This window comes from Neomonachus schauinslandi, chromosome 2 (assembly GCF_002201575.2).
Source record: "Neomonachus schauinslandi chromosome 2, ASM220157v2, whole genome shotgun sequence".
NCBI lineage: Eukaryota > Metazoa > Chordata > Mammalia > Carnivora > Phocidae > Neomonachus > Neomonachus schauinslandi.
Window position 1 is genome coordinate 96,204,083 of NC_058404.1, and position 14,855 is coordinate 96,218,937.

Consider the following 14,855-nt stretch of genomic DNA (forward strand, 5'->3'; position numbering starts at 1 on the left):
AATAATGTATTTTAATAGATGTGCTTTTTCTTTTAGTACCTACTCTAATAATATGCTAGAGGTATCCTTAGGGATCTGGAAGATGAAAGAATGATTACCACCTAATAGGTACTTGACCACTGCCATAGACATTTAAGTTTTCTTCTTTTAAGCAGTGTCAGTTTAATATTCTAAGAATTCCAGGTGCCCTTTTTTGTGTGAAACAAGTACCCTTGAATTTAGCAAGAAAAAAATTTAGACATCTGATTTATAAACCCAAAGCTGTTTTCTTAGGAAACACAGGAATATATGGGAGAACATTAATTTTAGTACATTTTTAAATTAGAGATGTGGAAGCAAAACAGATGAAGTTTTTTGTTTGTTTTGGTCTTTTTGATCTGCATTAATTTTTGTTACTTTTTTATCAAAAGAAAAAATTATATGCTTCCTGGGAACTTTTAAAATGATAAGACCTTGGATTAAATAAGACCTTGACAAAAAACAAAAGGTAATTATAAACCTTTTTCTTTTTTGATCAGAAAGTCTGTTTTCTGAAATTGACTGCTTTAAAAAAGATTAGTTTGCTAAATGGTAGTCACAAACCACTGTAGAGTAAGAGGATAATAAAATATTAGAACCACACTTGATAAGCATCCCTACTACCTATGTCATTTGAAAAGTTATCAAGTGGCTCCTTTAAGCAGTGCCATCAGATTTTAAATACTGATAAAATTAAGTTATGCCTATCATTAATTTTGTAGGATCAAATATCACAAAGCCAAATTCCACTTAAAACTTCCAAAGTTTAACCACAAAATAACATTTACCTTAGAATTGAGGTTTTTGGTTGAAATTCTAAAAGGTGAGAAGGGCGAAGTTGTATTTGCCATTTAAGATTCACTTCTATGGTATTTAAGACCAATGCCAGGGTTTCAGTTGTTGTGAACTACCAAATATCAGCTATTAAAAAAAACTCCTAATGGGAAGGTTTATAGGTTTATTATTACAACTCAAATTTATGAAAATGGAGGAATGGTTCTATGTATTTTGGGTCAAACTGAAGTCAGCTAATTGGTTTACTGTATTTGCCTCTTGTCTTTACTGATGATTTCTCACAAACAGTTCAAGATGTGCTAATTTGGATAAAATGCTTTAACACTCATTATATTGAATATTGAGCCCCAAAATTCACTTTAATATAGACTTCTATCTAGGAAATAATCATAAATATACTAAAAATTGGCCAAGAAACTCTATGAAATCTTTATTTCTTCTTAATAAAAGTCTAATTAATTATATTCTTTTAAACGGAGATGATCTGTTTATTCCAAAAGCCCAATTCTTTGGTGTGCTGTTTCTAGTTGTTAACTTAAGAATTCTGTATACTGCTAAGGAATTGAAACATCTCAAACTTTCTTATATTATGTATTTAAGCAATCTTTGTTTTTAAAATCACAGTACTATTGACTATCAGGAGTTGGATTCTGAAATCAAGTAATTTCTACTTTTCCAAAGTGTGCTAATCTAGATTAACCATCCTAGATATTTTCTACATACTTAGTTCGTATTTGCTTATTATAGGAAAACATTATAATTTTCCAGGTCTTTTAAAATAACTTCTAAAATAGTGGCCTTTTTGAAAAAATTTTTGTCTAGTACTGCATATATTTCAGTGCAGATTAAAATTAAACTGAACCATGCCTTCCACCCAAAACTGTATTAAGGAGAACATATTTTCCTTTATTAACATATTCAATAAATAACCACATCATAAAGATTAAAGGGCTTTTGAAAATATCATTTAAGTTGAATGAGTAGGAAAAGTATACGTTATTATCTTTGGATGTATTTAACTTATTAAGTCAGGTGTTATATAACTGCAAGAAGTGGAATGTTATATATCTGACTAAAACAGAGCTACATAAACTGAAGAGAAGAACAGGAAATGTCAGGTATAATTAGACAATTCAGATGCAGAAAGGGCTATTTCCTCATCTGTTTGCAAGAAGTTATGGAGCTACATAGCTCTTAACGAAGTTGGTGGAGATTTTCTTGTTAACTCAAGAAAAAGCTATAAACTCCCTAATGTGTACTGTTGAAATATTCCTTCCTAACTTTGACGCTGTTCCTGAAATGAACCTATATATATTCAACCTATAAAGGAAAAGTAACTGATGCTTTAAAGAAAAAAAAAAGTACTTCATTACTAATGGATATAATTAGTTCACTTCTGGAGTATTAAGACAAGGATAAGTTTAAAGACTAGAAGACATTAAAAATATATTGGGTCTATATGATTTTTTAATGCAAAAAAGGGACATCTCCCTCAAAAAGGATGAATAAAAATCCCTGCAAAATGCACTGCTCCATACTCTCCCCTTCAGGGCAGACTACATTGTAGAAACAAAATCTCTCTTAAGAGAACTATTTGTGAGTAATAATGACTATCCCTAAAGATATTCAACTCTCAATTTTTACTACTTAAGAAAAGTCAGTATTAATTGTTCTTAATTTAAAGGTTTAGCTTTGGGGAAAAGTGAGCCTTTCAAAATTTTAACTTAGGTTAATCTAGTTGATTGGCATGAAACACCAGTGCCCATGGCATTGTCTATGCTTCTTGTAGGTTTGGAAAGTCATTTCAGTCTGCTCCCATACTTAAATAGTTTCAAGCCTCTGGAAGGAACTGAACAATGTGAACAAGTCTGGTGATGAAGCACAGATTAAGTCCTTCAAATATCTTAATTTCACAGTCCTTTGTCCCATATAATAGATGTAAGAAGCACCAAAACTGGAGCCAAGATCTGAACAGGTAATGTAACAGCAGGAACTATAATTTAATCACATCATATCATATTACACTTATGTAACATTCTATATTTTGCCTGTTGATATGTAACATAGTTAAGTTTATTACAAGCATTATTTCCTAAGACTTACGGTAGAAGTACTTCTTTTCAAGTATTACCGCTTATTTAATAGTGTTTATCTATTTCTTAACATTAAGTAAATCAGTGATAAATGTATATTATGCGATACACATTGTGCCATTTCTCCCTACCCTGTGTTATTAACAAAATCAATTAAGAAAACCAAAACAACTATTAAAACTGAAACAAGGCTATCAACATCACAGATGCATGTCTGAGTAGGTCAACAGCATTTCCCCCTTAACATGAAGGTATTTTCATCAAAAATGCTTCTTATCTTTAGGCTAGTATTACTTTAGCAGCAGCTGGTCTTCAGGACAAGTAGATCAGAAGTTTCAAGTGAAAATGACACTGAATTACTCTGAGAGAACATCAATCCACATTACTAATAAAAGATGCAAACTGCTGGTGTCACCGTAACATAAAAATTGTGTTTTCCCTTTCAACATGTGATTTATTTCATTTATGTGATGACAATACTTTGGAGTTCTCATGGCACAACCAATGAGATTATCTGTTTTCATATTTAAATTCTAACTACAATAACTAGAAAAAAAGTCAGTGCCTCAGTGGCTTTAAACCACATCAATTTCAATGTTTTTCAAAATGATGATGCAATTAAATCTATGCTTCTGCAACAATAGTGCAATACAATATCCTCTCCTGAATACAGGAGCTGAGGTTTATCCAAGTAGAAGCTTTAAATAAGGTAGATTGTTGCCAAATACGTATCAGTCTCGCATGTTTGATATAACATGTATTAGGAAAGCTAAAACTGACTTGTAATCTATACTCAGCTAAAGCTTCACATAAGCAGCAATGGAAATGAACAGAGGTGCACTCAATATAAAACACTTTTCAAAACTACTCCAAAAAACAAATGACAAAAAGTGGTTAAGAACAACTGAACATATGTTGTGTGTACCACATGTAAAAGGAAGAATGGACCTTGTGGTTGCTTGCACTGTTTGAATTATGTGAAGGTAAATTTAAGACTTAGTCCACTTCCATCTCTCCAGAAGACTTAGTATGCTGGGAGCTGTCTTTTGTTGTATCTGGTTTAGTTTCAGTCCCACTCTGTCCATCCATTGGTCCATTGTGTTCACTATTAGCTTTTGCTTTGTCTTCAGCAACCTCTACTTTCGGTTTGGGCTTGTAAATGATGGGGTTACAGAAATTATCCAGTTCCTAAAGACATGAAGAAAAGTGATCATTTTAAAAATACTACAGAATAAGTTATCATTAACTTTCTAAATTTCCACATTAATAGGACATTCCTGAATTTATGTTAGCTCCGTCAGAAAACCAAGTTTCTTCAAATACTTCAATGAAGCATTTACTTCAGGGTTAGTGCATGTTAGTGTTGACAACGAACTCTTCAATCTTTAATAAATTCTTTGTATCTAATTTTCCTAAAATTTCCTGGTTCCTCATAATTTAGTTTTCCTGGGCAGAAATAATTTTTAATTCATTCCTTTAAATTATGCCTAATGCTCTGAGAATTATGTCAAATAACACCTATTTCATAAATTGATATTTACATGAAAACAGCTTTAATAAGTGGAATTGTAGAACTATGCTGAAGGAAAAATAAGTCATGAATGTAAATGCAACTTAATATAATAACTTTAAGTACAATGTATTTTCTCTATCTTTGCTTATTTCTTTTTAACACAAATAAAAGACCATTAAAATCTTTCAAGACCAGTGTCCAGAGATTGGGATAGTGATGGAAAGATAGGAAGGAGTGTTAACATCCTGGGGAAACTGCTCTTATCACACTACGTCTCAACTGATGAGGCGTAAATTATTATGGCTTCTTCGCAAAACTTTCTCAAAAGGAAAATATTTTGATTAAAAAAAATACCTGTTTTTGTTTAAAAAAAACCAGAAAGTATACATACTCAACTAGAAAAGAAAAAAAAAGCACCTGAAATTCCATCTTCTACAGATTAACATGAACATTTTGGTGAATATCCTTCTAGATGTATGTCCATGCATACACATACATGCAAAGCTACAGATCTATGAAGATGTTTGCTAAATAACTTCATTTAGATTCTATAATCTTTCCTTTTCCATTCAATATGTTGTATACATCTATCTAAATATCTCTCTATATCTAAAATTATGTAATGATTGCAAAGTGTTGTGTGGATGCTTCAATTTATCTAGTTTCTTACGGCTAGGTATTTGTTTCTTCCAATTTTTTGCTAACTAATAAGCAAGGGTATTTATGTGCCTATACCTGTGCAATGATCAATTTAGGATGAATTCCTAGAACTGTGATTTCTGGGTTAAAGGGTATGTATACTTCCTTTAAATTTCTATACATATACTGATAAAAAATGTTTTAACGAATTCAACCAAGTTGCTCAGGGAGAGCATCTGTTGCTTTGCACCCTTGACAACTTATGACAAAGATTATGAATGTAAACACACAACCATGAATCCGATGAAAAGAGATGGGTGAGAAGAACGTGATGAGGATGAACACCTTTTCCTATACTTATCAGACATATATGCCTTTTTTGGTCAATTGCTTATCCTGTGTCTTTACTAATTTTTCTACTTAGATGCTGATTTTTTTTTTTTAAGATTTTATTTATTTATTTGACAGAGAGAGACACAGTGAGAGGGGGAACACAAGCAGGGAGAGTGGGAGAGGGAGAAGCAGGCCTCCCGCGGAGCAGGGAGCCTGAGGCGGGGCTCGATCCCAGGACCCTGGGATCATGACCTGAGCCGAAGGCAGACTGAGCCACCCAGGCGCCCCGATGCTGATCTTTATTATAAAATTTGTCTCCATGTTTTTCATGGTGTTTTTTTCTATGATAATCTTTGATATTTTCATGGGTAATGTTTTTTAGACCGGGAAATTTATCTCAGAAGTAAGATTTTTACGACAGAATTTTACAGGTTTCAAATGATGTCAAAGACCAACACTGCCAAGTTTTACAATGGAGATTTAGAAGTCTTATCTAATCCCGAAAAATCTAAAGTATTTAACAGCAAGTTGTCATATTGCTTTCTTTCTTTCTGCACTACACTTAAAATGTAAAAAAAAACAGCCTTGTGTATGTGACTAAATCAAGAAACAGGGATGTCCCACCTAGAATCTTTTTTTTTGCAAAATTACAAATGAGCCTTAAATTTGTTTCTCTAAGTTCTTTTGCAAGTTGATGATTTCTCAAAGTATGGCTCCCATTAAAAATGTTTAATGCTTGGGTGCCCTGGGTGGCTCAGTCGTTAAGTGTCTACCTTCGGCTCAGGTCATCGGCTCAGGTCATGATCCCAGGGTGCTGGGATCGAGTCCCGCATCGGGCTCCCTGCTCGGCGGGAAGCCTGCTTCTCCCTCTCCCACTGCCCCTGCTTGTGTTCCTGTTCTCACTGTCTCTCTCTCTGTCAAATAAATAAAATCTTTTTTTTTTTTTAAAGATTTTATTTATTATTTGACAGAGACAGACACAGTGAGAGAGGGAACACAAGCAGGGGGAGTGGGAGAGAGAGAAGCAGGCCTCCTGCCGAGCAGGGAGCCTGATGCGGGGCTCGATCCCAGGACCCTGGGACCATGACCTGAGCCGAAGGCAGACGCTTAATGACTGAGCCACCCAGGCGCCCCAAATAAAGTCTTAAAAAAAATGTTTAATGCTTGAACCCATTAAAAAGAGAATTTTATAGTTACTTACCTTTGACTTCGCAACTATTTCTGAAACTTTCACCACAGGATCTTGAGTGAGACTTAGTTTGTTCTGTGCATTCATCTTACTGTTCAGCCAACTCATGGCTTCACTGATATATTTTTCAACTTTTTCCACATCAGCAGGATCCAAATGATCGTATCTTTCATCCTATTAAAAAAATTTTAATGTAAAATTGTCAGTAATGCATCAATTAACAATTTCTATTTAAAAGATTTAGATTCTTATTGAATGTATACCTCACACATATCCATGTGAAGAAGCCACATACAAATTATATAGACTTGAAGAGACTGGGAGAAAGAAAAAAAATCAGTGTGTTTTAAAAGGAAAGGCTTTCTGAAGAAGTCAGGTTTGCCAAAAAATGCCTACTTAGCCAAGAAAGAAGATGCACGGAATTGAATTTGTTAGGGAATAAAGAGAAATAAGAGAAGAAGGCATACCGCAAGCTAGACAGAAAATTCTCAATATATAGCAGAACAGCATGGTAAGTTGTTGATAAGGAGAATTACATAACATTCTGTCTGAAAGATACAACTGCAGGCAACCACATATAGGAAACAATCTAAGAAATCACGGTTTAGGATGGTAGTCACAAGACCAGAAAGAAATGGCAATGCAACATAAAGAGGATTTCCTGATGGATTATAGATTGGACATGGAAAATAAAGGGAAATGGAATGAAAGAGTACTCCAAAGCCAAAGAGCTGGGAGAATGGTGATGCTGTGTTTTAAAACCATACACACCTAGGGAATTTTAAGAGATTAAAGCCACATATCTGCCCTGTATTTTAAGTGTGTAAGTACCCTTTACCAATAATTTTCCAACAAAAATTTTTTTTTTTTTTTTTTGAGAGAGAGTACATGCATGGGGTGGGGTTGGGGACAGAGGGAAACGGAAAAGAGAGAGAATCCCAAGCAGTCTCCCTGTTCAGTGTGGAGCCCAACACAGGGCTTGATCCTACGACTCTGAGATCATGACCTGAGCCAAAATCAAGAGTTGGATGCTCAAATGACCGAGCCACCCAGGCACCCCTCCAATAAAAAAAAAAAAGTTTTAAGTTTGGTGCACAAGGTCTCCAGAACTTGGTGGCAATAATTGAGATCGTTTTGTAGCTGAGAACTTATAGATTTACCCTACCGCCACCATGTACTACCCCCACATGGCATCATCATTCGCTGGCTTTGTGGCTTTCATACCTTGTTTCTGTATGCTTCTATCACTTTCATAACAAGTTGAATCTTTTTTCCCAAGTCGTTTAAAGCTTTTGGTCTCTCTTCATGTTCCATGTACCTCATCTGAATAGGCTGGCCATATTTCTATTAAGAAATTTTTTTTAAAGAAAAAAGTTATTAACAGAAAACAATTTTTAACAGAAGACAACTTTTATGGGCCTTTACATGCAGATGAATAGGAAAGAAAGCTGGCCAGATCAAAATATGCCTCCTCTGTTTCCCTACGTGAGGGTAAATTCCGGCGGCTACGTCCTTATGCAATCCTACACAGACATGCCTGACTAATGTTTGAGGTCTTTCTCTCATTTATTAAGATCACCTCTTGATTCCTCTCAAATCCAAAGGCAACACTTTTTAATTCCTTCAAAGTTAGGTGTTAAAAGTTTACAGAACTGTTAAATGAGAAGACCGTAAGGACAATACTCCATGCAGAATTCATGTATTTGAAACTTGGTTTCAAGTATTTGTGTATAACTGTGTAAACAACATGATTACTGGAATTTCTGGATATTCATTATCTACTGAATATTATTTATGTTTATTAATTTGATGGAAATTCTGGATCTATGAGTATAGCACTTAAAAAAACAAAACCAAACCAAAAAAAAAAAAACCTTTGGCCCCTTACCCTAAGTGCCTGGAATGGGGACTTTCTAAATGTTAAAATAGCCTTTATAACTTTGAGAAGGGGGATGCATTAGAAGAATGAATACCTATTTTCTTTTATATTCTTTATACACTTAAAATGTATTTTAGAGTAATTTTAGATTTTCAGATAAATTATAAAGGAAATAATAGAGTATCAAGTATCTCTCATTGCTATCCTCTAATGTTAACATCTTATACCACCATAGAACATACAACTTGTTAAAACTAAGAAACCAACACTAGTGCATTACTATTAACTGAACTCCAGACCTCATGTGGATTTCATAATTTTCTGTTCCAGGATACCATATTGAATTTAGTGTATTTACATCACATTTTTTATTGGAAAAAATTTTTTTAAAGATTTTATTTATTTGCGGGGCACCTGGGTGGCTCAGTCATTAAGCGTCTGCCTTCGGCTCAGGTCATGATCCCAGGGTCCTGGGATCCAGCCCCTCATCAGGCTCCCTGCTCAGCAGGAGGCCTGCTTCTCCCTCTCCCACTCCCACTCCCCCTGCTTGTGTTCCCTTTCTCGCTGTGTCTCTATCAAACAAATAAAATATTAAAGAAAAATATTTTATTTATTTGAGAGAGAGGACATGCACGAGTGTGAGAGAGTGCATGAGCAGGGGAGGAGCAGAGAGAGAGAGAGCAAATGGGGGGGGAGGGGAGGAGCAGAGGGAGAAGTAGACACCCCACTGAGCAGGGAACCCCTGGGATCATGACCTGAGCCAAAGACAGATGCTTAACCAAGTGAGCCCCCCAGGTGCCCCTTATTGTAAATGTTTTTGAAAAGAGGACCAAGTACTGTATTTTTAACAGCCAACTCAAAAGAAAAAAAAAGCATACTAAGGCCTGTGAAAACTTCTATAACGTTCATTTCTATGGTTACTTATATATTTGGGGTAAAATAATTCTTCTTGAGGGCTGCTTGGCCTTTCAGTTATTTCTACTACCCTCAGATGTCTGGCTGCTCCTACTACCCAAAATATACACATTCTCTTAGGGAAATGGGGAGTAATACCACCATCAAGATAAAAATGTGATAAAGCCTAGTTTTGCTACCATAAGCTTAGGTTTTCTAGTTGCTAATTATTCTATCTGGAAGTAATTTACTGGCATGAAGACAATTCTAACTTTTTTAAGATATTAACTTTTGCTTTTAAGTAACTTCTCTTACACTCCCCACCTCCCCAGTCCTAAAGGGCTGCCTTTTCCCATAGTCTAGGAATCATTATCAATGTCATCTATGTTTTTCCCTTGCTACTCAGAGTGGCTCAGTGACCAGCACCATCATAATTTCTTGGAAGTTTGTTAAAAACAGAGAATCATGGGCCCACCACCTCAGATATATACTAAATCACAGTCTGCATTTAGTAAGAGCCCCTGGTAATTATGTGAACATTAAAGTATTGCTATGATCCACACTTGGAAGAAAAGACAAATTTCCTATCATCCTTGTAATCTGAACTTAAAACTATTTCTTTTTTTCAGGGTAGGGTAGACAAGCAGAAAGGAGTAATAGTGGTCTTTTCTTAAAATCATACCACTGGACCTAGAAAAGGGAGACCTGGTGGCCACATCTCCTTATTTCTTTGTGGAATGACATTCAAGAGCAGGAGCACTATTTTCGAATTTCTTCACTGGCCAGGTGTCCACATCAGTTGCAATGTGAAAATACAAAAGGGCAGTATATTACTGCTCTAAATCATGGCAGTGAAGGGGGAGAGAAGCAGAGAAAGGGTGTATCCTCCAATGGCTAAGAAGGGAGCAGGTTCACAAATCTCATCTTAATGACATCTCAGAAATAGATGGCTAATATAGAAGTGGTAACATTGCAATCATCTGCTACATATTTATACCTGAAAATCATAACAAATGTAATTATACATTACTTGAATTCAATTATCATGTAGCATTACTGCCCTCTAAAAATGCTTTTAAGATTAGACAACATTTCTTCCTACATGTATCTTGCTTTAGTATTTTCTAATATATTTATTAAAAATAGACTGTGTTTTACAGCATAATTTTTAGGAAGACTTAATGTTCTATTCAAAACTAACATGGACTTTAAAAAATTTACCTTAAGTTCTTGAAGCTTATCCACATAAATTTGTTTAGGTTGGTCTTCTCCTTCTTCATAAAGCCAATTTTCTGTGTCTTCCAATATTGCAGACAGTTTATTCAAGTCCTAGTTATACATTTAAAAGACACTGACTGAAAATGCATTCCTCAGAAATAAAAGTTATCAAAGAAGGACAGAATGTTTTTCAAGTATAAAAGATTAAATTTCAGATTTCTCAGGCTTTTTATTCATAAACATGTTTTTCACCATACTTCTGCAATTGGGAGAAATAACTATGAACCATTCCTAAACATGGCTCAAGGAGACTGACAACAGTAACACATTTGGTATGTTTATTTACAAAATTCGTATTAACATTGTCAAACAAATCATTTTTTTTAAAGATTTATTTTAGGGAGAAAGTGTGAATGAGCAAGAGCGCATGCGAGCGCAAGTGGAGGGAGGGGTGGGGGGAGAGAGAGAGCAGACTCCACACTGAGCGTGGAGCCCAACATGAGGCTCAATCTCACGACCCTGAGATCATGCATGACCTGAGCTGAAATCAAGAGTCAGATGCTTAACCAACTGAGCCACACACCCAGGTGCCCCTCAAACAAACAGTTACAATAAAAAATTTTAAAATATAGACTTACTTCTTGAGTGATGAATTTTTCATAGACTGTGCCCAGCTTGTCTCTAAAATCATATACATATTCTTCAACAGCATTCTTAGCATCATTTCTTTCTTTCTCTAATTTATCTTGCATTATCATCTTCCCCTATTCAAAATGTTTAGATTAGCTGCTATTAAGAATATGCAGGAGAGTCATCAGGGAAATGCATATCAAAACCACAATAATCTATCACCTAATACCTGTCAGAATGGCTAGAATCAAAAAGACAAGAAATAACAAGTGTCGCTGAAGGTATGGAGAAAAAGGAATCCTCATGCAGTGTTGGTGGGAATGTAAATTGGTGCAGCAACTGTGGAAAACAGTGTGGAGGTTCCTCAAAAAATTAAAAATAGAAGTACCATAAGATCCAATAATTCCACTATTGGGTATTTACCCAAAGAAAACAAAAATAATTAGATGTATGCACCCGTTTATTGCAGCATTATTTACAATACAAAGATACAGAAGCAGCCCTTGTCCATTGATAGATGAATAGATAAAGAAGGTGTGGGCTCTGTGTGTGAGTAATAGAGTATTACTCGGCCATTAAAAAAGGACGAAATCTTGCTATTTGCAACAACATAAATGGACCTATGCTAAGTGAAACAAGTCAGACAAAACCAAATACCATATTATTTCACTTATATGTGGAATCTAAAAAACAAAACAAATGAATAACAAAGTAGAAACAGCCCCATAAATAGAACTGATGGTTGCCAGAGGGGAGATAGGTGGGGGGGATGGGCAAAATGGGTGAAAGGGAGTGGAGATACAGGCTTCCAGTTATGGAATGAGTAAGTCATGGGGCTAAATGGTACAACACAGGGAATATAGTCAATAGTATAATAATAGTGTATAGTGAGAGATGATGTATAGACTGGTTTATCACTATGCTATATACCTGAAACTAAAGTAACACTGTATATCAACTAGACTTCAATTAAAAAAAAAAAAAAAAGAATATGCATCAGGGAAATGCAAATCAAAACCCTTTCATACCTACTAGAATGACTATAATCAAAGAAATGGATTATAAGAAATGGACAGTGTTGGTGAGGATGTGGAGAATTTTTAACCCTTGCATATTGCTACTGGGAATGTAAAATGCTGCAGCTGTTATGTAAAACAGTTTGGTGGTTCCTCAAAAGGCTAAACAAAGAATTACAATAGGACAGCAATTTCACTCCTAAGTATAGAACCAAAGGAACTGAAAACAGGAACTCAAAACAGGTATTTGTATGCCCACTACAGCATTATTCACAATAGCCAAAAGGTGGAAACAACTCAGTTGTCCATTAACAAATGAATGTATAAATAAAATGTACATATATCTCCAATGAAATATTATTCTATTATAAAAAGGTATAAAGTTCTGATACATGTTACAACACGGATGAACTCTGAAAACATGCTAAGTGTATTAAACCAGACACAAAAGGACAAATATTGTATGATTATATTCATATGATTTTTTTTTTTTTAAAGATTTTATTTATTTATGTCAGAGAGAGAGAGCATAAGCAGGGGTAGCGGCAGGCAGAGCCGGCATAGGAGGCAGAAGGAGAAGCAGGCTCCCCGCTGAGCAGGGAGCCCGATGTGGGAATCGATCCCAGGACACTGGGATCATGACCTGAGCCAAAGGCAGACGCTTAACCGACTGAGCCACCCAGGTGTCCCTATATTCATATGATTTATCTAGAATAGACAAATCCAGAGACAGAAAGTGGCTAGAGTTTATTGGGGCTGGGGGGAAGAAAGGAATGGTGAGTTATTAATGATTACAGACTTTCTGGGGTCATGAAAAAGTTTTGGAAATAGGCAGTGGTGACAATTGACAAAATTGTGAATGTAACAATGCCACTGAATAGTTGTACATTTAGCCAAAATGGCAAATTTTATGTTATATACATTTTACTACAGTTTAAAAGATTAGTAATGTGTAATATTCCAAAAGCTACCAAATTGTACACTTTAAATGGGTGAACTGTATGGTATGTGAATTATATCTCAATAAAGCTATTTAGAAAACCCCACAAAGACTATGTCATTGTACATACTCGGGTTCAATTCCTTGGCTCCCCATTTACTAGCTTTGAGATCACAGGAAGGTCACTGAACCTCTCTAAGCCTCAGTTTTCTTATCCGAAAACAGAGAGAATACAACTATCTGTCTGTTAGGGCTGTTAGTAAGACTGACATGATTCACATAAAATTTTAGAACAGTGCCTAGCACATAACTCAAATGTTAGCTCTGGAAGGGGATATAGTATAGTGGTTGTGATCTTGAACTTTGGAGACAGACTACCCAGATCCAACTCAAAGGTTACTCTCTGGCCTTGTATGATTTAGTCTACCTGTTCCTATTTCTTCATCTGTAAAACATAAATCTCCAACAGTACTTCACAGGTTTGTTTTGAGGATTAAATACGATATCAACATGTTTTAAGAGGTTAGCAAATACGATTATTGTTATAATTAAAGGCAAATATGATTATTGTTATAATTAAAGCAAAGAAAGAATCTGAGGATTGTAATACCTGAACCAAATTTTCACTTTAATAGAAATATAGTATTTTAAACAGAAGACTACAGTGCACTGACGTTTGGAATTTAAAATAGTGAGACATTTAAAACTTTAAGAAAAATTGTATACACAAAATTTGCCACAGCAGCACTTGCTTACAATTTATTCCTTTGCAAAAATTAATTTGTCTCAAAACAAATTCTGAATTACTGATGGTCTCCAGGAATGCTTGCTTGACCTAAAATGCAGCCTTTAATAGTTAGTGAATAGACAATATAGGTAGGAACTAAAAAGAGCAAGCATTGTAAAGTCAAAATCTCTTGAAGAAATTCCGAAAATAATGTGCACCAATGGCAGTATGGGGCGCTTCAAAGAAAACTGACCTTCTCTAACACTAGCCAAGCCTGTAGAAATTACCACTACTTAAATAAAAGTTTTAAAAATAAAATTACTTCTTACACAACTGCTAGTCAAGAAACAAAACTCTTTTCCTCAAGAGACTGTAAAATTAGACACATAGACATGTAAAGAAAATTTCAGGAATGACAATAGATCTTAAGAAGTAGTAAAGGGAAGTCAGAAAACATTTTGAAAAGCGCCTTATCTTTAAGAACAACACATTAGAAGAGCAGAGCTGCTAATACTTCCCTACGTGATGTCTGCCGTGTGTTAATGTTAAAGACAGAGTAGTGGAAAAAGAATCCTTAGTATTAGAGTGGTCTTTCTTTATAGTGGAGACAACGCATGTTTTTCACATAACTCTGATGAAAGCTACACTGTACATGACATTAATATAGCTCAGTATTTTGTCTAAAAGTAGTTCAATGATTTACTAATTCCTTAGGAGTTATGGACTAGGTCCCCAAATTGGGGGGGAGATAATAATCATTGACTGCTACAAAAATTTCAGAATATACTACCAGTTATTTCAACACCAACTTAAGATTTATATACCTCATTTTCAATGTAGCTGTTGAGAAGATCTTGGCCCAATTGTCTACACAGGCTACTCTGTATAGGCAGATCAATACTCTTGACTTTTCCTTTTTTAATAGTCTGGTTTAATCGATCTTGTTTGTCTGAGGGAGCTGACTGCAAAGA

General features: G+C 35.1%; 1 protein-coding gene across 2 annotated transcripts in view; it reads right to left on the minus strand.

Annotated features, from left to right (window-relative positions):
* Positions 1 to 3,800: 3,800 nt before the first annotated feature.
* The window catches only part of HSPA4L (heat shock protein family A (Hsp70) member 4 like), a 48,410-nt gene continuing 37,355 nt past the window's right edge, over positions 3,801 to 14,855 (minus strand). For both annotated transcript variants that reach the window (XM_044912628.1, XM_021681467.1), the window contains 6 exons: positions 14,709 to 14,846; positions 11,210 to 11,335; positions 10,575 to 10,682; positions 7,805 to 7,924; positions 6,593 to 6,754; positions 3,801 to 4,094 (listed from right to left, as the gene is read on the minus strand). In XM_044912628.1, the coding sequence (XP_044768563.1) occupies positions 3,903 to 4,094; positions 6,593 to 6,754; positions 7,805 to 7,924; positions 10,575 to 10,682; positions 11,210 to 11,335; positions 14,709 to 14,846 (846 nt within the window). In that variant the 3' untranslated portion in view covers positions 3,801 to 3,902. The remainder of the gene's footprint in view (positions 4,095 to 6,592; positions 6,755 to 7,804; positions 7,925 to 10,574; positions 10,683 to 11,209; positions 11,336 to 14,708; positions 14,847 to 14,855) is intronic.